At 38.6% G+C, this 27,564-nt stretch overlaps 1 protein-coding gene across 1 annotated transcript in view; it reads left to right on the top strand.

The window, feature by feature from the left end:
- LOC129065518 (transmembrane protease serine 11E-like) overlaps positions 1–27,564 on the top strand; it is a 119,117-nt gene that overhangs the window by 10,814 nt on the left and 80,739 nt on the right. The window contains exons 2-3 of the mRNA XM_054566749.1: positions 14,107–14,321; positions 15,099–15,165. Of these exons, the coding sequence (XP_054422724.1) occupies positions 14,107–14,321; positions 15,099–15,165 (282 nt within the window). The remainder of the gene's footprint in view (positions 1–14,106; positions 14,322–15,098; positions 15,166–27,564) is intronic.

Here is a 27,564-nt window from a genome sequence, read left to right as displayed (position 1 = left end):
ATAGAAAGCAGGCTGACAGAGGGGCTGGGGGTGGGGGATGGAGAGATTAAGCAAAAATGAAAAAAAAGGGAAAACAACTCATGGGCATTGACAACAGTATGGTGATTGCCGGAGGGGGTGGGGGTAAAGTAGAGGAGGTTAAAGGGGGGTCAACAGTGGGAGACTTGACTTGGGGTGGTGAACACACAGGACAGTGTGCAGATGATGTGTTGTGGAATAGCGTGACTGCAAGACTGCAACCTGTAAAATTTGGTCAACCAGTGTCACCCCAAGAAAGTCAATAAAAAGGAAAAATAGAAAAGAAAAAAGAAAAGAAAAGGGAAGGAAAGGTAAGAAAATAGTTGGTCAAACCAGCACAAAAACTGACCTTCCCATATTTTTTGTCTCTTGGCCGTCTCCACTTTGGCCATTTGTTTCTGCTCATTCTGAACAGCTTGATGAAAATTTAAGAGACTATCCTAATTGAGTGTGTGTAGTTGAGAGAAGAGCACAAGACAGGACCATGTATCTTTTGTTGAGATGCTTATCTGGACCTCCAGAAAAGGAAAGCTGGGTTTGCTGTGAAGGAGTGTCTGTTCCATGAGGTGACCACTGTCTGTCCTGCAAGTTGGACCTGTGCCAGAATAGAGATTGCTTCCTGCAAATCCCCATTAGAGATTGTCTGATCATAATCAATGTTTATTTTGACACACATCAGCACCCTGACCCTGCCTCTGACTAAGTGCTTGTTCCTGGAATAGACCATTGTCCTAATCTGGTCAGGCATGTAGAGTAATTTCCTTAACCTGATAGCACTCACTACTAGTACCATAACTATTCCTCTCTACCTGCCCCCAACTTTTACTCTATATTTTTTTTTTTGGTGCAGGTCAAGGGGCAAGGAGGATATCCACTTTGTTTTGCAGCCTCCCAAGATGTACTTTGTATGTAAATTTTCCTTAATAAACTCTGCTCATTGCCAGGCTCAAGTGGCCTGTCTCTTTCTTTAGTCTTTCCTTGCCATGCACTTACAGAGAGGTAGGTTTTCAGTCTTGGGGCTTTTCTCTGGCTCTGTGTGTATTAACACTTGCCATCACATTCTAGCCTCTCTTCTGTATTGCCTGTCTGTGTACCATTGGAAGCTAATGCGTGAGCGGTTGGACCTACTTCGCTGTTTCTGATACTGCATCCTTCTCTATCTTCACCCATGCCTGGTAAGGATGAGGTCGTTTTGTAAAATAACACACCAAATGGTCTAGCACAGTAACAGAAAGCAATGATAGCAAGAGAGTTACAAATTTTCACTTATACGGCGAATAAGTTCATGGAATCTAATTTATATCATGGCGACTATAGTTCATAGCACTGTATTATATATTTGAAATTTGCTAAGAGTGAGTCTTGTGCTCTTGTTACATCCAAAAAATGGTAACTATGTGAGGTGATGGATGTGTATATTAACTTGATTGTGGTAATCATTTCACAATGTATATGTGTGTCACGTTTTCCACCATAAGTGTGTACATTTTTTATTTTCAGTAGAACTGAAAAAAAGTTTAAAAAAACAGAGAGGGGTTGTTTGTACTGTAGGTGCCCCTCTCTGAAGAACATCTGTCAAGGACCTCTACCTCTCAAGAACAAATGGGCTTTTCTGATTTGACCAGAAATGGAGAAGCCAAATGATGGGAAACCCTGAGGTGGAGAGCAGAAGGCTAGAAAAGAGAGTCTGAAGGAAAGCCTTAGAAAATGGAAGCTCCAGAACACACCTGGGGTCAATTTATAAGATCTTAAAGGTAACTTGATGCAAATCTTAGATCCTTGAACAACATAGCTTTGAACTTCTTGAGTCTACTTAAACATGATTTTATTTTTCTCAGTGAGTTCCTGTACTGTTTTTGATCCATGACTGAGAGTGTGCAGATGCTGGGGCTGGGTTGGTGGGGAGGCACTGTATGCATTGTTCTATGCCATTTTTATAAAGGGGACTTGAACACCCACAGATTCGGGTATCCATGAGTTTCCTGGAACCAATTCTCCACAGACAGGGAAGGACAACTAAGTTTTGGGGATAGTGAAAAGTTATACCTAGATTTTCAACTACAGGGGTTGGTGCTCCAATCCCTGCATTATACAAGGATCAACTGTATCCCACAGTAAACATTGCTGAACTACTGAGTTAGATGCCATAGATGTCTTGATGTCTTAAAATAACTAATATTTGATTAGCACATTAACTGGCCTTTTTTTAAGTTGTTCATATAGATTTGTCTCCAATTTCCTTCCACCACTTTCCCCTGCACCACCCACCCCCACCTCCTACCCTCAATCCTTCCCCACTTTGGCTTTGTCCATGAGTCCTTTATACATGTTCCTTGATTTGACCCTTCCCTTTCTTTTTCCTGTTACCCACTCCCTCCTTCCCTCTTGTTATGGTTGGTTTGTTTTTTCTTTCAATGTTGCCAGTTATATTTTTCTTGCTTGTTTGTTTTGTTGATTAGGTTCCACTTATAGGTGAGATCATATGGTATTTGTCTTTCATCCCTTGGCTTATTTCACTTAGCATAATGCTAATGCTCTCAACTGGCCTTTTTATTATCCTAATGATTAAAAATTAAAATAGGCTATTGGACCTCTGGTGATAATGGATGTATAGGTAGACATGTTTTACCTCCTTGCACAACCATAAGAAGGATCACAACTAACCTCAAAACATAAAGCACCCAGAACTGCCAGAAAAATCAAACTGTATAGAAATCCGACAGCCAAGGATTTAAAGAAGCTGTATTCATCCAGACGGGTAGGAGGGGCAGAGTCAGGGAGCCGGGCAGACAGGACATGGTGTGGTGGCAGCAAGGCAGCAGCAGCCAGGTGACCCACAGAACAGGTGGTCCCATACTCACTATGGTGGATAAAATCAGGAGGGATACCTTGGGAGCAAGTGATCCCAGCCTCAGGCCAGACCACACAGCCCAGCGTTCCGGCACTGAAAAAATAAAACCTCATAACTTTGGGCTGTAAAAACCAGTAGGGGTTGAGGTGGTGGAAGAAACCGCCTTTCTCTTGGGAGAGGCCTTTTAAAGGGCCCTCATGGTCCTAGAACAAATGCAAACCCACCCACTCTGGGAACCACCAGTGGGGCAGCAGCTACAAGGGCGCCGGTTGCATATAGGAAATGGGTGAAGTGACTAGAAATGGGGTGAGTGCTGAGCAAGACTCAGCAGCATTGTACCCTCTCCAACCTGCCCCCCCCCCCCACCCCATATAGAGCCACAAAGCAGTGAAGTGGGTTGCTCCACCCTGGTGAATACCTAAGGCTCCATCCTATACAACTTAAAAGGTGCTCTAAGACAAGGATTCAAAATAAGCTCTACCAAATACAGAGAAACAAACATAGGAAGGCTTTCAAATTAAGGAAATAAAGAAATATGGCCCAAATGAAAGAACAGAACAAAACCCCTCAAAAAGAACTAAGCAAAATGGGAATAGCCAACCAATCAGATGCAGAGTTCAAAACACTGGTGATAAGGATGATCAGAGAACACACTGAGTGTGGCAAAAGCATAAGGGAAGAAATGAAGACTACACTAAGTAAAATAAAGAAAAATCCACAGGGAACCAACAGTAAAGGGAAGGAATCTGGGGTTCAAATCAATGATTTGGAACATAGGGAAGAAATAAACAATCAGCCGTAACAGAATGAAGAAAACAAGAATTCAAAAAAATGGGGAGAGTTTTAGAAGACTCTGGGATATCGCCAAAAGTGCCAACATCCAAATCATAGGGCTGCCAGAAGAAGAAAAAGAGCAAGAAATTGAAAACTTATTTGAAAAAATGATGAAAGAAAACTTCCCTAATTTGATGAAGGAAATAGACATGCAAGTCCAGTAAGCACAGAGAGTCCCAAAAAAGTTGGACCCAAACAGGTCCACACCAAGACACATCAAAATTAAAATGCCAAAGATTAAAGATAAACAGAGAATCTTAAAAGCAGCAAGAGAAAAGCAGAGAGTTATCTGCAAAGGAGTTCCAATAAGACTATCAGCTGATTTCTCAAAAGAAACTTTGTAGGCAAAGAGGGACTCAGAAAAAGTATTCCAAGTGATGAAAAGCAAGGACTTACATCCAAGATTACTCTATCCAGCACAGCTATCATTTAGAAAGGAAGGGCAGATAAAGTGCTTTCCAGACAAGGCAAAGCTAAAAGAGTTCATCACCACCAAGCCCTTATGATATGAAATGTTAAAGGGACTTACTAGAAAAAGAAGATGATCAAAACTATGAACATTAAAATGACCAGAAACACAGCTATCAACAATGGATTCTAAAAAAACAAAAACAAAAACAAACTTAACAAACAACTAGAACAAGAACAGAGTCATAGCTATGGAGATCATTTGGACGGTTACCAGCAAGGAAGGGGAAGAGAAAGAATGGGGGATAAGGTACAAGAAATAAGAAGCATAATTGGTAGGTACAAAATAGACGGGGGGGATGATAAGAAAAGTATAGGAAATGGAGAAGCCCAAGAACTTATATGCATGACCCATGGACATGAAATAACGGGGGTAGGGATTGCTGGAAGGAAGGAAAGTACTGGGGGGGGGAGGCAGGGAAAAGGGGAAAAATTGGGACAACTGTAATAGTATAATCAATAAAATATACTTAAAATGAGAAAAATAAAATTGAGATATAATTGAAAAATAAAATAGGCTACCACTCAGGAAAGAAGTTTCTTCCTTATCAAGGGGCAGGGTACCTTCCCACACCCTTGAAACAGCCATGTTTCCACACAACTTTCTGAGTGACAGGCTTGGCCTTCTGTGTCTGACCAGGGGCCTGCAAGCCATACCGGCTTTGGCTCCTGGAGTGCTTGAACTCAAGAAATTCTCACTGAGGAAGGGTTACAGTTAATGGGTGTTGGGAGAAGAGCGATGCTGACAATGCTTAATCTTTTTCATACAGAATGAAAAGGTAGTAAATATCTGTTCTCTGTTTGTCCTGAAATTTGTCTCCTTCAATTAAAGAATCAGTGTAAGTCTCAGTTCAGATGTGGGAGTCATCCTAATACTGACAGGTTTTAAAAGACCCTCCAAACCAGTGTTACCTCACACTTTTTGCATCTTCTGACAGGACATCATTACCTTCTCTGAAATAGAATCAGTTACTAGTTCTTTTTCCTTTACCTGTCCTTTCCTTTCTGATTCCATTGCCTACACTCCTAATTGATTTCCTCCCAAATGGTTGATCAACTTCCTACTTGATCCAGGTTACCATGCCTAAAACCACCAGAATAGTCTTCCTAAAATACTGCAATCATGTTACTTCTCTGTTCAATATATATAAGTAACTCTTTGTCTAGATAAATGATACAGTCTTAAACAGATTTTCCACTGTGGGTACCACCAACTTTTTATTCTTCTGTTCCACTTAATACTTAATCAGATGATCTCGTTGAATTAAGTTTGTCTCTCTGCTAACTACACTGTATTATTCTTCATCATATTTATAAATTTGCTTATGTTACTTCTCCGAGAATTTCATTTTTACTCTTTCATCTCTCTTATGAACTATTTCCACTAGGTAGCCTGTACCATGTGCTCACAGTTCCTTTTGAGCTGCACCACATATATGATCCATGTTTCTTATACGATCTGCCTACCCTGGCCATAGTGGAGTCGATTAGGGTCAGGATCCTGTCCCAGAAACCTAAGGCCTGGCCTAGAGCGAGAGCTCTGTTCAGCAGGAATATTCTGTTTTGGATGGTTACTGGCCTACCAAATTATATCCCCTCTCTTGTGGGTGAGTCAGTAAATAGTAAGGCAGGCAGAAATGAAGAGAGGAGGAAGAGAAGCCAGAGGTCATAAATAAAAACTAGCCATGGGGTTAAGAACAGAAGACTGAAGTGCTGTTAGTGATATAAAGGGTAGCCAAAGCAAAAAATCAACCAAAGCTAACTTACCGTATTGATGGAATGATTCCAGGAGAAGGGACTGAGAAAGTATTTGCTAGAAGCATTTGCTGGAGTTGCTATTTATTCAGTAAAACTCTGTGAACCAATCTGAGCTATTTCTATATCCTAAACTACCTCCTAGATGTTTATATTTTCATGGCACTTGCCTAAAATGCTGTGAATTGGGCACCTGACTGCCTCCTTTAAGGAGTCCAACATGCTTCTCAATTGTGATTGAGAAAATCTCTTTCAAAAGCTCTTTCTATTTTAATTTAATTAACTTTAATTTTAATCAACTTTCTTAAGTGTGCACACCGTGTATAAAAAAGAAAACTATATTTCTTTAAAAAAAAAACCTTCCAACTTGCTTCTAGTGCCCACTGCCCACTCTATAATCCCGTGATGCTGCCTGTCTGCTCCTCTCAGAGACCCTTCTCTTGCGGACACCTGTTTACATGGCTATCCAAGCTGGCATCTATCTGTCCAAACTCACCATAATCTTCTGATGAACAATAACTTATCCTTAAAACCATCTACCTATTTTTTGAACCAAAATTGTGATGCATATAATTTGAATGCCCAAATGGTACACGTATAAAATGTCTATGATAAAACAATGGTAACATATTTATAAATCTTTTGAAAAGTTAAAAATGTATCATCCTTGCCTTCGTTGGTGTGGCTCAGTAGATTGAGTTCTGGCCTGTAAACTGAAAGGTTGCTGGTTTGATTCCCAGTCAGGCCACAAACCTGGGCTGCAGGCTGGGGGCGTGCGAGAGGCAACCAACTGACGTTTCTCTGGTACATTGATGTTTCTCTCCTTCTCTTTCTCCCTCCCTTCCCCTCTCTCTGAAAATAAATAAATAAAATCCTTAAAAAAAAAAAAAGAAATGTATGATCCTTACACCATCTATTGTTTTATTTTCTTTTAGTACTAACAAAGGTGATAGCTGTTCAACAAATATTAGTTGATGCAGTCATGAAAACTAAATAGAATATGCCTTTTTTGGTAAATGTTTAAGATTCTGATTTCAAAATCTAAATTGAGTACAGCACCATTATATTTAGGCTATAGGTAATACATGGGTGAGGGTTTTATACATATGTGTTTGTGTATTGGGCAAACTGGAGGTGAAGGAAACAGATAAGATCCTAAGGTAACCAGTCAATATTGGCTAATTTTTCAATGCCACGCACTGTGGAAAGTGCTTTCTGTGAATTCTCATTTAACACTTATTTTACAGATTGCAAGATAGAAGCTAATGTCTGGTATGATGCAGAACTAGGGTTTAACATGCCTTTCCTGATTCCAGGATCTGTGCACTTAACCTCAATGCTTTATTACCACTGATGATGAGATTAGAAAAATATTATAAGTCAATCATTTGAAAAACATTTGTAAGTGCTTATCTTTGAAATTTCATAAACAATTAACTTCTGAGTGTGTAACCAGGGTACACACTCAGCTTTTAAAAATAATTTGATTAAAATGTCAAAAATTATAGAAGAAACAATTGCATTGGAATTGTTATACCTATTTTGAAAAAAAGAAAACTTATCTTCTATTGCAGTAGCAGTAGATGGTAGGGGAAAGGGTATTTTGACTCCTTTAGTTAGCTCTCCAGAAGAAAAAGCTTTCTTTGTGGTGCTTGCCAATTTCCATGATATAAATACTCCTACCATGACCTATTTTAAGTTAATGATGTGACATCACATCACTGAGCAGAGCTGAAAACTGGACAATAACATACAATTATGTAGAATTTTCATCATACATGTGTAATAGATGTACGTATACATAACCTCGAAAACATAGGTAATACTAAATTTTAGTTGAAATAGGAAGAAATAAGTTTTGCAATTTATTACTTTTGTATTAATATCATTTACTTAACTATAACTTTATATAATCTAATTTTTGGTAATCATTGTGTTTACCAAACACAATGATTTCTGCAAATCTTACAACTAGCTCCTGTAAGCCATTATGAACCGGTTCCGGCCCACCACCGCCCACGATGTCCCTCAGATACACAGCTCCAGGAGCTGTATTTGTATAATGTCATGGTAACTCCTGGCCACAGCTGATGAGAGTCAGTCCCAAGTCATTCATCGCAGAATTTAGAAACGGAATCACACCAGGTGTCATTTTCTTTGTGTGGCTGAAGCTATAACTAACATGGGTTTGAAACGAATCACTTTTTGACCATAATGTGGACTGAGTAGCAGATAGGATTCATCTACCAGTAAAGAAGAATGAAGAAAAGGGAAAGGAGATATGGTTAAACACATCTTGGTTGCCTTAGAGCATTCTAGAGCATTCTAGTCTTCAGCTGTAACTTCTTCTTGAAGCCTGGATACATTTTTACCATTGGACTTGGACAGAAAACCTTGCGTCCTGTTTAGTTAACTAACAAAGTCTTTAGACTGAGGACACTCTAATGCCATGGTGGCCTATGTAAACAAACCAAACTTAAACTGTAAATTTCTCAAGGCTGCCAAATCAAAACCTCTAAGGAAAACCAGTCATAAATCGCCAACTAGGATTTAAGCTATAGCCAGTCAAATAATTCCCTTTCTTTGCTGCTGCACTTTCTCTGTCCTGTGTTAGTCTTTCCCTGGCTCCTGTCAGTGGAGTGTTCGTGATCATCCCTGCTTTGGTGCTGCCCCCTTTGAATCCATTTTGGCCCAAATAAATGCAACACATTTTAAATGCCTGAGTTTATCTTTTAACACTGCTGACAATGCAGAGTGGTTCAGTCACTTCAGAGGACAGATTAGCCATATCTTACAAAACTAAACATACTCTTACTGTATGATTCAGCAATCACACTTCTTGATATTTATCCAAAGGAGTTGAGAATTTATGTCCACATTAAAAAAAACAAAACCCTTCATGTAGATGTTTCTAATAGCTTTATTCATAATTACCAAAATTTGGAAGCAACCAAGATATCGCTCAGTAGGTGAATGGATAAAGTGTAGTACATCCTGACAGTAGAATATTAATCAGTGCTACAAGGACATAAACTATATTAGGCCATGAGAAGAAACTTCAATGCATATTACTAAGTAAAAGAAGTCAATCTGAAAAGAACACATACCGTATGTTTCCAAATATATGATATCTTGGAAAAGGTAAAACTAAAAGACAGTAAAAAGATCAGGGGTTGGAGATAGGGTTAGAATGAATGTATGGAGCACAAAGGATTTTTAGGGCAGTGAAACTACACTATATTGTATTATAATGAGGGGTGTGTATCATTATACATTTGTCCAACTGTATATAATGTACAACGAAGAATGAACCCAAATATAATCTATGAACTTTGGGTGATTATGGTGTGTCAACGAAGGTTCATCTACTGTAACAAATGCACCACTTGGGGGAGTGTTGCATGTATGGGGACAAAGCGGGTATGGGAAATCTCTGTATCTTCCGCTCAAATTTGCTGTGAGCCTAAAACTGCTCTAAACAAAAGTTTAAAAAAAACATAATTAGAAGAATTTTTACTTGGGTAAGTTTGGATTTAAATTGTGCCAAACTCTGAAGAAGCTTCCAGGCCAAATTTCCAGGAACACTGTAGAAATTTTGTGGGCTAAATGGAACACAGACGTGCAGCCAGTACATTTGGGCATGTGTGACAAGCATGCTTCAGAAAGACCTCAACCCACGCTGTGCTCCTATAAATTAATGTTCCCATTGTAACTGACTCATTTGACCAGATCAGTTCATATGCCTCTGCAAGTAGAGAAAAGTGTAATAAAAAAGGGGAAATATGAAAGGCATTTAAAGGCTGAGTAGTTAACTTTATACTTAGTTAATCATTGCATATGTTTTTTAAGGGCCACCCAACTTTTTGGAGAAAGAAAAACAGGGTAGAAAGCAGTCTAAGGGTTGAAATTATTATGTGCAGGATTTCTGTAGGATGTTTAATCTACATGCCTTATCTCCATCTTAAACCTTTATTTTATCCAAAACTTAAGTGGCCCAATCAACTTGCCTCCTCCTCCCCTCCCTGTCTCTGTTGTTTTTTTCCCCCCACAAGTATTTATTGAACATCTATTACATGGCAGGCACTGCTCAAGACATTGGTTTTTGTGCCAAAATAAGTTTAAAGTTAACCCGCTTCATTTGCAGTTCTCTCGCCCACATCTTGTACTGTGCATAAGATCCATAAAGGAATATGGTAGCAGTTAGATACGAGCACAGCAAGGACAATGGGCCAGGTACAGAAAAGGTTACAGGGCAGAAAGTCCCGGGATGCCTAGCAACTGACAAAACTGGAAAGCAAGGAGCGCACCCCCAGTGTGACCTTTCTTCCCTGTAGCATATTTCTACCTATGTGGTGTTGACCCCCTGACCTTTCATACCGCTGGTCCTGTGGTTTGGACCTTCCTCTGACCTTCCTCCCCTGGCATGTTGCTTGTCATGAGGGTTAGACCTTTTCTGGCGGAGGGCACTGAACAAGGGGGCGGGAAAATACCCCTTAAGCATTAAGCTCCCAGGACAGTGAGGTTCTGACCTGCATCAAATACATCTGGGCCTCGTTTGTGTTTCAGCTCCAGGCCCAGAAAAGCAGCAAAACTATACAAAAGGCACCATGGCTGACCTCAGGACCAACTGTGTTGACTAATGACCTACCTTGGTGCGCACACTCTCTTTCTCTTTCTCTCTCACTTTCCACCTCTTTCTCCACTCCCTTCTCAAGGTATGTTTTCCTTGTCTCGTTCTCCTGCGCTCCCAGGACCCTTCTTTTCCTTCTGTAACTTGTTTCTTGAGTCCATTTCTTCTATAGCTCACTTCCTCTGCCTCTATGACTTTCTAAATTGTGGATGAAAAGGGGCCACATTCAAAACCTGAGAGCTCAGGGGGGCCTGCATGATGGCCTTACAAACTCAGAGGCTTAAAGTAACCACATAAGAGGTCTGAAACTAAAAGCAGGTCATGGCAGGCAGTAAGGTCCTAGGCTAGAATCTCCCCCTGACAAAGTCAATCTTTACCTTAATTGAGCCTGTTTATTGTCATTTTGCATCTAAAATAGAATACCTTTGGAATGTTAAATTTCCTTTTCCTGGATCCCTCACAGCAGAGGCACTGCACCAGAGGGAGGCTACAAATCCTCTCATTGTTATTGTTACCATGTTAATTCTTGACTGTTAATTATCCTGTACCCACCTTTGTCAAAAAAGCATATGTCTATCATTTTACTTTTTATGCAACCCAGAAGTAACCCTCTCCCCAACTTTGCTTTTTCCTGCCTCCCTAATGGACTTCTTGTAACCCACTTACGTCTTCTCTTTTGATTGTAATGTATAAAATAAGGTGCAAAACTGCCATTTTCTGGAGCATTTTCTCAGTCTGTTGAGGTTTTGCTTCCTAGCAATTGGTATCAGTTCGGCTCAAATTCTTACAGGTTTAAATGTTTCTTACCATGACAAAATAAACTTTCTATTGTAGTTTGAGTCTTGACTCTGAATTCTTTCTTAGCCAGAACTCAAGAACTGAGGTTGCTGAAACAAGGTCTGGTCTGACTCCAACAGTGTCATGCCTGGTGCCACTTCCCTATTAAAAGGAATATTTATTGAAAATGCAGATTCCTGGTCTTAAACCCGGAGCCAGATTCAGAGGTTTGTTATAAGCCTGGGCATCTGCCGTTTTAACCAGCACTTCAAGTGATTTGAGAGAATAATATAACTTGACTTACATTTTTAAAAAGATATCTTTATCAATCTGTGCATCTAGTAATTTGGTGTGTGGGTGCTCAGACTCTGCAGATTTTTATCTCTCTTTAAGAACTCTGGAATCAGGCTCTCTGTTCTCACTTAGACTGCTGCTAGCTATTGGTCAAATTAGTCACTACTGTGTGTTTCTAATCTGTGAAGGTATGTGGGAATCAGAATTTCTACATCAGAAAGCTATGTGCAGGTTTAGCAAGTAAAGCATGTACAGTATCGCGAGCATAGAAGCAAGTGCTCAAAAAATATAAATTATTATTGTGATTATCATTATTATTGGTAGTAGTTTTACTATGACTTCCTTTTAGAGGGAAGAGGAATAAGTCAAAGTTTTACTTACAGCAAATGATCAGGTTCTGGGGCATGACTAGATAGATGATTGTTTCAAGAGTTATAACTGCTTTTATTATCTGGAAATCAGGCAGATGTCAGTGTGTCAGTACTGTTAAAAAGAAAACCAAAATGGCATCATTTACTCTAGAAGCCCATGATACCAATCCTAGATTTAATGTCTAATCTAATTGCAGTTTCAACCTTTCCTAGAAATGTAATCTTGATTAACCAGTCTGGAGTTTTCTGGTAAGAACCATTGAGGTAATCTTCCGGTAGAATCTCTGTCCCCCACAGAAAGACGAGACAATCTGCATGATAAATATCCTTCCCTCTCTAAAAAAAAAAAAATTCCTGGCCCCAAAATAATTTCTTTTCTTTCACTAATAGCTCCCTTGCTCCACCCTGCTTCCTATAAAAACTTCTCATTTTGTATAACTCCTCAGAACGCCCTTCTAAGTTGCTAGATGGGATACTGCCTGATTCATGAATCACTTAATTAAAGCCAATTAAATCTTCAAATTTACTGTTAAATTTTGTTTTTTAATAGTACTAATCATTTTATTTTATTTTAATTTTTTTAAAAGATTTTACTTATTTATTTTTAGAGAGGGGGGAAGGGAAGGAGAGAAGGAGAGACATATCCATATGTGGTTACCTCTCATATACTCCCTGTTGTGAACCTGGCCTGCAACCCTGGCATGTGCCCTGACTGGGATTCAAACCTGTGACTCTTTGGTTCACAGGCTGGCACTCAATACACTGAGACACAACAACCAGGGCATAATCATTTTATTTTACACTTTCCAGGTGTTGACTTATTAAATTCCTGGGTAGTATGTGCTATCATTGTTGCTGCTCTGAGATTTTTCTCTCATTGCTTATTTAAGGGGGCGGGGGGAGGAAAAGGGAAAAAGAAGGCTTACTTTTGGGCTCAGGACATATTTTCTTTGGGGGAAAGGGAGTAGGGAAGGGATTTTCATTATGCCGATGGCCTCTTTTCTATGGAGGATTTCCCGGACCCATGTAACAAATTATTGCTACTTGACCAGAAAATTCCAGTCTGGTTGATTATGTTTCTGGGAGAGTTTGAAATTGCAATTAGATCAAGTATTAAATCTAGGTTTGGTATCATGGGCTTTTAGCATGAATGATGCCATTCTGGGGCTGTGGTTTTTCTCTTTAAGAAGAGAAAAAGGCTGAAGCAAACAAAGGAAATTATTTGACGGCTATAGTTTAAAGCATAGTTGGCTGTTTGTAGATTGTCCTTCCTTAGGTTTTGATATGGTAACCTTGAGGCATTTACAGGCTTAGGCTTTGGTTTGCTTCCACCTGCCCACATGATATTCAGAGCCACCTCAGGCTTATGGCCTCCTGGTTTCCTTTAACACAGCTACGGGAAGTGGTATAAATCATATTAGAGGGAAATAAATTTTATGTACTGTTCTTCTCTTGTAAAGAACAGGGACAAGCAGAAAACCACTAGATTTAATTTTTCAGGGAAAAAAAAAAAATGAAACCATCCTCCTAATTTCCTTCTCTTTCCCTAGAATTACCCGAGCAATTGAAACCAGGACATGTACCATTTATGCGGGTTTGAGTCAAATTTGCTTGAATATTAAAGGACAGTCTATGCTATTTGGTAACCGGATTACCTCTACAAACATATGTTTTTGAGGGAAATTAGGTGGTGCAGCAACCAGAATCATGCATGGCTAAGATGAAAGGCAGAAGTAGAAATCTTTTCAGTACTCTCTGTTAACATTCACTCATAATTTTCCCTACAACCACTGTTGACCGACTCACATGTGCTCAATTGTTTTCTCTGTAAAATATAGAGGCCCTTTAAGAAAATAATTTTTGGTGCAAGTGATTAAGTTGTAAATCAGCAAAAAAATAAATTGTCCAGTAAAAAAAAGTTACAGAATTTAATCCTATACCATTAAGTATTAATTTTGACCATACGATTTTTAAAGTTAATGTCATATTCCATTGTATGGATGCGCTACTGGATATGGTTCAGCAGACCGTTCTATCTAGTTTAAGGAGAAATGAATTTATCACGCGGTATTAGAAAGGTTAAGCTCTTTGAGACTGTGAACTTTCAGGACGGCTTCCACTGGCCAGAATCATACAGCTAATCCCGCGAATCCGAAGAAACATTACGAATCGCAAGGTTGTGGCGGGCTGAACAATGAAGAATCCCTCGCTGTTCACAACACGAAAAACGGGCTGCCGCGCGTCCCGCGTCTAGAGATCCGTGTCCCTGACTGGTGGACCCCACACTTACGTCAAACCCTAACAGCGAGGGCGTCTGGGAAATGTAGTTTTTACTTTTCAAACTCGAAGACAGAGAATATTTTTAATAGTCTGGAATGGAAGTAAAACATTGTATTATAATCAATTGACCATTCTTTAAATTTTATATTTTTTAGGTCATTACATTTAAGTTGTTGTTATATTTTTCTCTATTATAAATTTCTACAAATGCAATCTCTGAGTCAAACAGTATGGATATTTTAGTGTTTTTTTTTTAACTCATATAATTATAGCAAAATTGCTCCTTGAAAAACCTACAACAGTTAATATTCTTTCCAGCTATTGTTGTTCCATATTGTCAATCATGATTAATGTGTTTTTTTGAAAAGAAAAATGACACATCATTTAAATACATAGAATTTCTTTAGCCAGTAATTCAATTCTGCCATAGGTGAATTACAATCCAGTCTTTATAGCAGCTGTTTCCTCAATAGTTCTCAGCATTGCATTTAAACATTATCTCAAACGATGGGAAACTTAAGCATTGTTTTGTCTTCCATGTTAATTACTACTAGTTAAATAAATAACTTTAAGATCTAATGAGCCCTATGTTGGTAGGCAGACAATCCTCTTTAGGTCTTTCAAGTGAACACCAAAGAAATTTTCTGCTTCTACTGACTCCAAAATTAAACTCAGTTGAAGTCTGCAGGCCTGAACTTAAAGGTAAGATTATGTAACTTGATTATGATGCAGCCAGATCAATTTAGGTGCAAGTGCTAGACTTGAATTGTAAGTGTCTGAATCATTATTGGTATAAGTTCTGTGTGTTACCTGTGCACAGGTCCAGGCTCTGAATGTCTTGCCTCTCAAAGAGCGAGCCTTTGTAAGGAAGAGTACTATGACTCGAGGTGAGAAGGGTCCAAAAATAAAGCTCTCATTCCATCTTCTGGAATCTGCTGAAGGAATCACTTATCTAATGTGGCTGGATAAATTCTCTGGGAACTCTCAGGTATGCACAGCAGCCAGACTGAATTGTCAGGAGCTTGGTTGATTGACTTACTATGCCTGGGCTAAAGAGCTTCCTTTTTTTTCCTAAATAAGCACAAAGACGTTTAGAGGAAGCATTAAAGAGAAGGCTTGTTTTATTCATATTTAATGACTTAGAGGGGAAGAACATATTCTAAATTCACCTTTGAAATTAGAGTATTAATTTTTCACCAGGTTAATACAAGACTATGCAAATACATTAAAAACAGCTAAAAGGCTGTTTCGAGACCATAAACTGTCATCCCTCTCCATCTAGTGGCTAAAAAGGCTAACTGAAAACAAGTTCCTAAGACTATTCTGACATTGGGTGTTAGAGCTAAATATTTTTTTGATTGTTGTTCAGTTACAGTTGTTCCGCCTTTTTCCCCCTTGCTCATCCCAACCTCGTCCCCCCAACTCCCACAGTCAATCCTCCCCATTGTCCATGCCCATGAGTCCTGTATCTGTGTTCCTTTGCTTGCCCTTTCCACTTCTTTCCTCCATTATCCCCCACCCCTCTCCCCTCTGATTACTGTTAGTTTATTCTTTATTTCCATGTCTCTGGTTCTATTTTACTCATTTGTTTGTTTTGTTGATTTAGGTTCTACTTATAAGTGAAATCACATGGTATGTGTCTTTCACTGCGTGTCTTATTTCACTGAGCATAATGCTCTCCAGTTCCATCCATGCTGTCACGAAGGGTAGGAGCTCCTCTTTCTGCTGCGTAGTGTTCCATTGTGTAAATGTACCACAGTTTTTTGATCCACTCATTTACTGATGTAGAGCCAAATATTTAAAAAGACAACAGTAAGTGTTGTTGTAGTAAATAAACCTCACCACTGTTTTGTTAAATTTTAATATAAATAAAAACCTTATGTAAAATAATCCATGATTGTAATTTGATATTATGTCAGGTCATCTAATTTTGAAATTAAAACAATGCCCTTGCTGGATGATAAACAAGAATATTCATAAATACAGTCTTTTTCTTGAAAGCATTTTTCTTAACATTGTAAACATTTTATTATCTCAAAAATCTTATTGCTCTTAAGAAAATGCTGAATTATTTTTTGTTGCAGGGAAAAGATTTAGAGAATGTGTTGCCAATGAATCTAGAGCCAATCAGCATCAGAATTGGGTCATTGGGCAGGAGATTTTTGGTACAAGGACTTTGCAGTTTGAGGATATTAATTAGGATAAGATGGTTCACAAAACTAGCAAAGGTAGCCGATAGGCCCGAAGCTAGGCGGACATTCAGCTCTGAGCCTATGTAGGTAGTTATGGTGGGCATCTACCTGTTCCAATATGTTCAAATTCTATTTGGATTAATTGGTGTCCATGCTACCTGGTAATTAAACCACTTAGATATAATTCTAGATCATAAGGGACACAGGAACTAATAACAAAGTAGGAGGAATGCAAGTACTATGAAAAGAAAGTAAGCAAACTAAGAAATCTTTAAAAGAGGAAGCCAAATGATTGAACCAGATTGAAAAAATATTTTTAAAAAACATAATAAATTACTTTAGAGAACTAAAGGAGGAAATTGGAAACCTGAATCAAAAAAATCAATTATGAAGGACAAATTGGAGATACTGAAAATGAAAATTCTAATAGATGAAATAATGGAGTAAGTATACTATAAGATATACCTTACAACTGTATTATGCATATGTTTCTTCAGAATAAATCCTCTTGAAAATCAAAATAGTGAGCTGAAAGATCAGGTCAGCGAACACTTCCAGAAGGAATTAGGAAGGGATAACACGCTAACTAAAAAATGAGAGAAAAGGCAAGGCATAATGACAGAATATTGCAAGACTAAAGAATGATATTAGTATTTAGATGGAAAGAGCATAGAGAAAGTGTTAGGAAGAGATTTTTTTAAAGCCAGAATCTTTTATCCATTAATTATATGTAGGGCTGAAATAAGTTATTGTAGGTACCTCAGAAGGCTGACACACTAAGATCCTATTTGAAAACACTGGTGGAGGAAGTGTTGGAGCAAGAAAAGGAAAAACTCCAGGAGGTAACTAGATGTGGAAAGTGTGAAAAAGCAAAGCTTTACATCATATTTGGATCAGAAACTGCTGGAGGTATCTTTAATACAAACAGAGATCCCACCGAGTACATACGTGTCACACATGTCATATGTATTGTTGAATTTATTGGAGGAAGAAAGGCCGTAAAAACCTCCCACGAGTTTATTTACAATATAAGTTAAATGTGAAAATGCACTATTTCCTATAATCAGAGGCAATATTTAAAATATATGACATCTAGTACAGCACATGTAACATCTAGTACTGGCCAATCAGAGCAAACATCAGCCAAAGTGCTGGAGAGGTCCCAGGAGACTCCTCTTAACGCTCTTTACCTGGGGATTATGAGTACCTTTGGGATGGGCTTAGATAGTGGGGAGACCCTGGGGTAGGGTTCAGGGTAGCTTCTATTTACCAACGGATATGGAATTGTTCAAAATTTTAGCAACTGGTACAGTCATATATACTGGCAGAATAGCAAAATGCCTTCATGTTTGATGACATGCAATTTTCTGAAACATGCTTTACTTGTTTTTCTAAAGCAAACCTATATTCCTGAGAGACTAAGACAATCTCTATAGTAAAACAATTTGGCATATCAGAGAGTCTCTTCTTTGCATTAAAGTTAGAAAACATAAGTAGAAGATACTCTTACAATAAAAGAGAGAGAATAATCGAATATGCTCTTACACAAGAAATTTTTCTGATGTCACCTTGCAAGGTTTTTCAAGGGGCTTACTAGGTTATAAATATTCAGTACCATTTCCTTTACTATATTTTAAAGAGAGGTGATTTAGAACATGGAACCTTTTAAGCAAAGTTAAAAAAATCTAAAGGATAGTTTCATCTCATTGCAGACCTCAGCTAAATTGCAGGCTGGAGCTAAACCCAATAGATCTCAGCCCCAACTTTCAGCAGACAGGTCTGCAAGCCCAAGAGTGAGAAATAAACGTTCGTTGTTACATCATTGAGCGGTGCAGCTTGTTACATAACAAAAAACATTCTTTTGTTACTTGTGCATTTATTCATCATTCATTTGATATACATTGAACATCTGTGTGCTAACCATTGTTATAAAAATCTAAAGCTAGTTTTTCTTTTTAAAAAATTGATTAGGCAAGCTTCTGACAAAACTTATCATAAAAAAAAAAGCTAGGTGTAAATAAATAACAGCATCAATGAAGGTTGCTTCCTACTGTTGAAACAGAAAATATACAAATACACAGGGAAAACCAAATGGCTAATAGGGAAATAAAAAGTTATTTACCTATACAAGTCATCAGAGAAATACAAATTAAAACACCAATTAGAACATCTAGGGTAAGGATGTTGGGAAGTAAGAAACCTCTCATCCTGCTTAAGGGAAGGTATACTGGTTCAACCATGCCAAAGAACAACCTGGAAATACTTGATAAGTTAAATATACTTTTACACTTTATAGAATATAGCCATTACATCCTAGGTCTCTTGTGCATGTCGCTAAGAATATTTTATACAGCACTGTTTGTGGTAATTATAAAGCTTAGACGTCCCTCAGTACAAAAATGGAAAGTAAAATGGGAGATAGAAACATAAGAATGTTCTAGATTAATATATAGCTAGGTGAATATTAAAATATCATGGCAAGTGCAGAAAAAAACAAACAATATGAGATTTATAAAAGAATATCTTTCAAGGACATTAATGCACACACCCAGAAAACATTACATTTATTTTTAAGCATACATATATATCTAAATAAACATAGAAATAAAGACTGGAAAGACATTACATACAAAAGTGTGAAAAAGAAATGAGGATGAATGGAAAAATAGTAAAATAAAAGCATAAAAATAAAAAAGGCATTGGACAGATGCTTCTAAGGTGCTATGAAGGAGTGTGATTAATTCAGTTTTGTGCCTCTGATAGTCTAAAAATAATAATACATGGTAGAACCTGGAGTATGGGGTCTAGAGTAATTTGAGAGAGAATATGAAAGTCTCTAAGCACATTGAATTCTCAGGTTTCTGATGATCTCCTGCTCTTAGAGAAAGATAAAAAATATCACAGTAGTTACATCGTAATTGTTTTGGTTTGGCAAATGATAACAGGATAAACTATTAAGCTCCTATCGACACATCTATTTATATTAATTAACATAAATAGAAAATATATTTAAAAAGAAAATGATGTGCCATGTTCATCAAAAACTTCACCTTTCCACGTGACATTTATTGGGATTTCTTTTCATAGTGGAATTTCTTTTGCAATTATCTTGTTAATTGGTATAATGTGGTGCTTAAATTTATTCATAGATTTTAATGTGATATCATTAGAAATTACTTCAATTGAAGTCCCATTATTTTATCTTTAATTATCATTAATGGCCTTGAATGAGGTTTATCTTTGGAGCTCAGTGCATCTCAGAATTATCTGTCTTGCACTTACCCTGTGCTCTGTGTTCTTATTGTCTTGTTTCCTTTGAATATTCACAAAAAACAAAACAAAACAAAACAAAACAGAGGCAATGTAGTATACAGCAGGGGAAATGGCTGAAATAGTACTTTCTTAACTGTTGAATGTGAATATTAAAAGGATATTCTGCTTCTATGTAGAACATTTAATTATATTCAGGATGTTTGTTCATCACTAGTTGCTCCTTAATTCATGGTGCAGTGAATATTTGTCATGAGGAAAAATGCCAGCTTTGTAGCTCCGGGAATCTAAAGAATGTCTTTGGCTGCTGATTAAAGTGCTTTTAAAAAGTTTAAAGAGTATATGTGTTTTGTAGGGTGAGAAAGGATAGCCATTACCATTTGAGAAAGAAAAAGCTTACTTTATCACTCCGAGTGATGATTACAATCGAACTTTCATCTTTTTCTTTCATCTTTTAACTAGTGAACAAGGTTAGGTTACTCCTTTCTTCGACTAGGTGGTTTGAGAAGGATAGACTCAGAAACATTACCTAAGGAAACTGGTTATCATGGCAAATTGGGTTGTTTTCACTCTCTAAATGGGAGGTGATGCTGCTTTCCTCTTTATTTTCATCATAATTATGTTTATTTTTTTGATTATTACATGTGAACTTTTACACATACTACATTTCAAAATGTTTTTGCTATTGCAAAAATGATTATTTTGAATTCCAAAGACAGATGAACAAGGTAATCCTTTGGGAACTGATAGTTCTGGAACTATAAGATCTTGCTTATTTTTCTTAGCATTTGCCTGCTGGTAGCTATTGTGGTTACCTGTTCTTCATGATTAGTTCCCCAAAGAAGTAGGATATGTGAGACTTAGTTCCACTTCTGATTTTGATCCTTTCCTCTGGGTCAGGCTGTCACAAACTCCCTGGTCCACTGCCACAATAAGCAAGGTGACTAAGAATGACCTACAGCACTTTCTTTCAGAAGCTCAATCATTCAACTCACTGAATGTTAATTACTTATATGGCCCAGAAGGGACATTTCCTTTGTTATTCTCTGTAGGAAGAAATACTCTTTAGAGATAGTTATTTTGTACCACAATGCAGAAAGTTCATGTGTGCTTCTATGAAATATATGAAATTCCAAAGTCTCTATTTACAAAACAGGCAATGTTAATTTTTTTTTACTTTTTTTCCCTAAGTTGTTTGACATGATTCCTCTATGAATACAAAGGAGGCTTCTGCTAGATCAGGAACTATAGCTTCATTAGTTAAAGAGAAATCCTAGAAACATCCACATATCCTGTATTTTTGTACCTTTGGAGTTGCAATCAGCAATTTTCATCAAAAGCTATTAATTAAAAATGGAATTCTCTATATAAGATCAGGTATGTAGTCTCCTTTATCTTTGAATAGACTAAGGTAATGATGAAATTAAATGACTACTTTGACATAAATCTCTATAGAATAATTTATCTCAAGAATCTATGAACATAATCTTGATATTAACATTGTTACAATATCAGTATTTTAAATTTCTGAGATCTTTCTAATTTATAAAATATTTTTATATACACCTTTTTAGACACTCAAACTATTTTATTGACTTCTATCTCTTGAACCCCAAAACTGCCAGCCATTGCTCAATAAATGTCTGAAGTAAATATTTATCTTTTGTTGTTCTTTTTGCCCAGAGTGCACACCTCTTTTCTATATTTGGAGAATTGACTACCATATGCATCTTTGACAAGAGCCCCAAGTGCCATATTCTCTATATCCCACTTTTTTTTTTTTTTTCCTAGTTAGGGCTCAGGAACATGGCCTGGGTTCAACTGATCCACTGTGCCTATTTGACTTTGCACTGGGAGCTAGTGATGCAAAGGAGCAGGAATGGTAGAGAATCGGCGCTTACGGTGAGAGCAGCATGCAAGAAACAACTTGTTCCAGTGAACGAGTGGAAGTAGAACTAGCGTGTCATGTGGTAAGTGGCCGTGCAAGCGGTGGCAACCAGTGTTCACCAATGGTAGGAATGGTCTCCCCCTGATGCTGGATCCGTGGTTTCAGCTGTGGTCATGGCTGCTCCCTAGTTTCCTTTGTACTTTTCTCTTTTCAGAATGTGGTTCTTTAGATTTTATGGCAATTCTTTCAGCTATTTAATATTCTTTCAAAAAATTACTTTTCTACCTATATTAAAGTTGGCTTCTGTTACTTGCATTAATGACTCTGACCAGTAAAATATAGAATTGAATTGCATAGCTCTATAAGCTTATAGAGAGAGGTTTTGTGAATACTGTTTACATATCAGGAAACAAAGATTAAGAGACATTAATTAACTTGGCTAAGATCAAACATTTAATAGAAACTAAGAACCAGGATTCAAATATAACTACTCTAATTTTAAGTCTGGGGCTCCTTCTCCCTTGCTGTAGTGTGGCAGAGATTGGATACACACTGAACATTACTTCTTCATTTTACTAAGCACACAGGAATCTTACATTTCACAGCCTGTCATGTTATTAGTTTGGTGCCCTGTGACTGAGTGAAAGTGATGTAGGCTACTTCCTGAGCAGCCACTAAAATGCCCCCTCAACCTTGTACTTCCTCTCTTTCTGTCTGAGTGGCTGGAAGTGAGAGGAAAGGGCCTCCCCATGGAAGGAATCCAAATCTCTGAGTCATCACTTGGAACAGAGTCACCTGGAAGAGCTACCTGAGCCACATCAGGGATGGGAGACAAATTTTTATTGTATTAAGGCCCTCTGATTTGAGGATTTATTGTTGAAACAGCTAGTTATCTTTACTTTTATTAACACAGAAATTGGTAACAGAAGTGAGGTACCACCATAGCAAAAATCTAAAATATGTGGCACTGTGACTCAGCTGTCAGCTCTGATAGCGAAGGAATAGTTACTAGATAACTATGCTATATGCTGGCAAAATTTTTGCTAAGTTTCTTTCCTGCTTTTCCTTATAGGGCATACCATGTGCCAGTTGGACTTGTAGCTCTATAGACAGAGTTTGGAAAACTTAATGTTAGCAATGATTTGGGGGACTATTGGCTTTTTGGCAGAGTAGAGCCAAAAAAGAGAGATGATCCCAGGAGAAAACTGGCCAATTGATAAATGGAAATGATAAGGTGAAAGAGAACAGAAACTCAATGTTGAAGCTGAAAATTCCTAATGTTCCAAACCTTAAACAGTAAAAGACAGGCCTACTAAAAACTGTGAATAAAAAAGTTAAGCCCCTGGATAGAGGGACTCATGGCAAAGATCAAATTATGGCTATATCCTTCATTTACTCAAGATGGACTCAACATAGCTACAATTAAGTAAAGGAAATCATAGGGCGAAGAAGCAACACAAATCAGACTGGAAAATCATGTCCAGGAAAAAACCACTGGTGTGGTTACTGGCACATGGAACTGATTATAAACAGATGAAAAAATATGACATTTTTGAAATAGTTTTGCCAATGAAACCATGGGAGTGCAATAATAAGCATTTGGGATATTTAGGTTGAAAACTACTCTCAGAACCCCTATGTGCAAACAGGAGGCAGGCTTTTAAATCCATGCAGCCTCTACAAAGGGCATACTTCCCAATACTCACTTCAGATGTAGTCACAGAGAGTAATGGTCAAGGGGGAGCCTTCCAGAGATTGAGAACGTTGGATAATGGAGCTCTCCCCAGGCAACGTAATCAGAACCTAATCAAGAATTTCCCCTGACTGACCCTAGGTCAATGTCTGCCCAGTAGGATTTCAAAATTGGTTCAAACCAGTGACAGCAGTATTTCTTATTCTCCTTCCAAATGCAGTGTTTCTTGTGGTTGTCTTATCCCCACTCCACCATTGCAATTAGATAAGTGTTTTGGGATGTAGATCACTTATTTATATTTTTAATTCATAGGTCTGCAGAGTCTGTAGCATCACATTTTGATCAGATGGGAAGGACTGCCTGACTGCTGGAGAGCCTGGATTCTGAATTGATGCAATTAGTAATGAAAAGTTTTGGATTAGTGGTTCATGTCTGAGAAGATGAAAAAAAAAAAAAAAAAGGATGAGTGGCTAGAAAAGAGGATTGTGGAAGACACTGGCTAGATGCAACTAATCTTGCTTCTTTCTCTTGGACATAAGGGAATGTTATATTTCAAACTGTCCCTTGCAGTTAGTGTGGTACTTCTAGACCTGATCCTTAAATGACCTTCAGAATCTTCCATGTACTCTCTCCATTGTCCCATGACTCTAAGCACAGATTTTTGACAGAGTGAAGCTGCCATGAGTCAACACTTGGAAGACAGCTGCTCAAGAGAGCTGCCAGACCAAATTTGGGTTATAACTTTGTAAAATCACTAAGATTTTAGAATGGTAAATAGAGTTACTGTCATCTTCGAAGATATGATAAAGAAGAAATTATGTGACCACATTCAGTAAATTCTATTTACCATTCAATTAATAAATAATACAATTAATAAATAATTCTTACACAATTTGAATGTTATCTGTTGCAAAGTTGGAAATGAAACAGGACCACATAAAAGGGTATTCCTGGATCACTTGAAATATAGCAGATTATATCCCAAGAACAAATAAGACCCTTGTGAGGAAATAGCAAAGTGAAATGAATAATTTGATCTTCAAAACAGAATAAAAACCAGAAACAAGGGAAAGGTAAGTGACACCATACAGTGATTGATGAGCCAGGAAATAGAAGAGTCATATAAGTGACGAAAACATTTTGTGGTGAGGAAGGGAAGTTTTGTAGCAGAACATAGCCAAGCCCGTCCCCCTCCCCCCATAAAGAGAATTTGTAACGGGGTCCAGAAATTGGGTTGTCCAAGAAAAACATAGAATGTTCTCACCTCCCCCCAAGGCAGGCTGCCACGTGGGATGCGAGACAGGGAGCAGGGCCACTGAGAGTCATTTTGCTGGACGGTAACAGGGGGATAGCTTCATACTTCTTATGCAAAGATGGCTATTTGCATATCAACAGGGCTAACCAGGAAGGTTTGTATAATTTTAACCCGGGAGGGAACTGAGAAGCAGATGCCCTGGCTGCGGTGCCTGTGACGGAGTCGGAGGAGGGGCTGTGAGGGAGGATTGAGGTGGGTCTGTGAGGGAGGATTCGCGCAGGGGTTTAAAACCCAGGCACTGTCGCCGTGCCAGGGGCTTTTTGGCCACACAGCTTAGGAAGTAGGACGTAACTGGGAAGGGGCGACAAGGCCTGCCAGAGAAAGAACGTGCAGACACAAACTCTTGGGAACAATGTGAAGACCATGCGGAAAGGAAAGGGGAGAACGGACTCTTGCTCGCGGGCCATGAAAAGGTGCCAGGTGGTTTTGGATTAAGAGCTGGAGATCACGGCGACGCAGTGGATGGTGCTGGGAACAGCAGAGGCCTGCCTAGCGGAGCTCCGGTGTTCTGCTCTTTTCCTTCTGAAGGACGGTACCCTGACTGGCCTGACTGGACAAAGCAGGGGAAGGCAGGACTGTGTGTGTTGGTGGGTGTTTTAAAGGGACTTTGAGATTTTAACAGCAACATTTAGCCATTAATCAAAACCTGTATAACTTTTGAATAAATAGTCCCTTTCCTTTTCACCAAACTCTGCCGTTAAGAGACATAATTTCCAAGGGCGGTGGGCCAAGGACCTAGAACCAGGGGACACCAGGGAAAGGGGGGGTGTTCTGGTAAGAGCATCTGGGGCTCCCCCCACGACGGGTCCATTATTCGGTAACAGTTTCAGTGAGTCCTATGGATGGGATTTATGTGTCACCTGCAGCTCACACATAAATCCCATCTTACCCAAGGAACAGCTTTTGTGCCAAAGAGAATAAAAGACTCAGCATTGTGCATCTTAGGAATGAGTGGTTAGGAACTCCCGAGGAAACAGTTCAGTCAGTGCATATGACAAAAATCTGGTTTTAAAAGAATTATTGGAAAGTGTGTAAAAGAAAAATTAAGTTTTTGAAGAGGAGTCAGATTTGCTGACATTTTAAACCTTTTTTCAGTGCCCATCTTTAGAAATAAATTTCATTTATATTTTATATTTTACAGCATTTGCTACCTTTAAGATTTCTCATATGCATAGGGAGATAAATTCACTCTTTTATCTATGCTTATTTATCATTCCTACTGTTCAGCGCATTCAAAGTGCACTGTGTATGGTGTTAGAATAATAAAGATTCTCATTTTTGTAATACATTTCAGCAAAAACTATTAAGCTCCTGAACTGTACTCAGCAATGGAGATATAAAGATGACTAAATGACAATTCCTATCCTCAGTGAACATTCAGCTCTTAAGGAAGACTACTATTCTTGTTACCAAACTAAAGGGGTTTGTTGGCCTGCATGCGTCAAAGCCCAATAAAATGAGAACAGGAGTTTGTAGCAAAGAATGTAAAGGTTTACTGAAGAAAATGACATCAAGCTGGATCCCCAGGAGAGGAGGCACTGTAAGACCTGGCTCCCTGACGGCTCCCACGGGGACAGATTATATACGGGCAAAAATTAGTAATCATGGTGACTAAGGGAGTTGGGGTGGTGGACTCTACTGATCGGTTGGGGCCAGGGTAGGAAGTAGTTGATCATTGTATCCAGTCCAGATACAAGACACCAAGGTGTCCTTCGGCCTGGTTTTGTGAGGGTGTGGTCTAGGGTTGGCCTGGTTTTGTGAGGGTGTGGTCTAGGGTTGTCTGCTTTCGGGGGCCTGGGGCTGAAACACGACTGAGGTCAAGATGTTATCTTCAGTTTGACCCAAAACTATGTTCCCCTGCAACAGACCTGAGGCTTTATCTTTAAGACAATTTGACACGGACCAGAACCTGATGCCCTGAGGTCTTAATATTTAAGTGTGTGGACATGCGGGCTGTCATGGAGCTATTAGACTGGGCAAAACTAGCTTGAATTAAGAAAAAAGTCATGTTAAATAAATGAAATTCCTGTACAGTGACATTCTGCACCCAATTCTAATGTGTGGGTTTCTTCCCCCCACCCCACCAAGCAATTCTCTGACACTAGCTCCTAAGGTCTTAAGCTGTGTGTCCTAAGATCCAACCTAATTCTTACTCTATCTATCCAGAGATAGCATCAGATTCCAGAAGTTAAGAGCTCAGTCCTAGGAGAGACTGTACTCCACTTTAAGTGCTAATTACAAGTCCAGGTTGTTATCTCTGCTCCTGACCTACTGGCCGCAAACCTAGGATTCCCAGGGCCCCACAAGTTTGATTACCTTGCTAGAACAGCCCACAGAACTCAGAAAACTTGTTTATTTATCAGCTTAGTGATTTATTATGAGGGTTGTTACAAAATATAAATCAGCAGCCAGAAGAAGAGCTACATAGGCTGAGGTCCTGAACAAAGTAGCCTCTGTTCCTATGGAGACTAGTGCCTGGCCCAGTGGCACATGGAAATGTTCTGACTCAGCAATCATTGGGCTTTTATGGCGGTTTCCCTACAGAGACAAGCTTGATTAAATCATTGGCTGCATGTTGAACTCGATCTCAGGTCACTCTTTTCTCCCCAGAGGTCAGGAGGTGGGACTAAAGGGTTTAACCCTCTCATCACTGTAGCGGTTCCCCAGGCAATGAGACTCCACACTTCCACAACTTAAAGGATTTCCGAAAGTCATTTTTATTAACATAACAAAAGACACCTTTGCGGCTCTCAGAACTAAGGAAATTCCAAGAGTTTTAGGAGCTCTGTGCCAGGAACACAGACTAAGACCAAGTATATATTTCTTATTATGAATTACAATATCACAAGGATCCCCAGACAGGTAAAGATACTGTTACAATTCAGTGAAATATTTGGCATAGTGGTTAGGAGGATGAATTCTTCAGCA

The sequence above is a fragment of the Pteronotus mesoamericanus genome, unplaced genomic scaffold, assembly GCF_021234165.1.
Source record: "Pteronotus mesoamericanus isolate MK-2021 breed Mesoamerican mustached bat unplaced genomic scaffold, CSHL_Meso_final contig_180, whole genome shotgun sequence".
Lineage (NCBI taxonomy): Eukaryota > Metazoa > Chordata > Mammalia > Chiroptera > Mormoopidae > Pteronotus > Pteronotus mesoamericanus.
The sequence above is the reverse complement of the archived record's forward strand: the minus strand, read 5'-3'. Positions and strand labels throughout refer to the sequence as shown.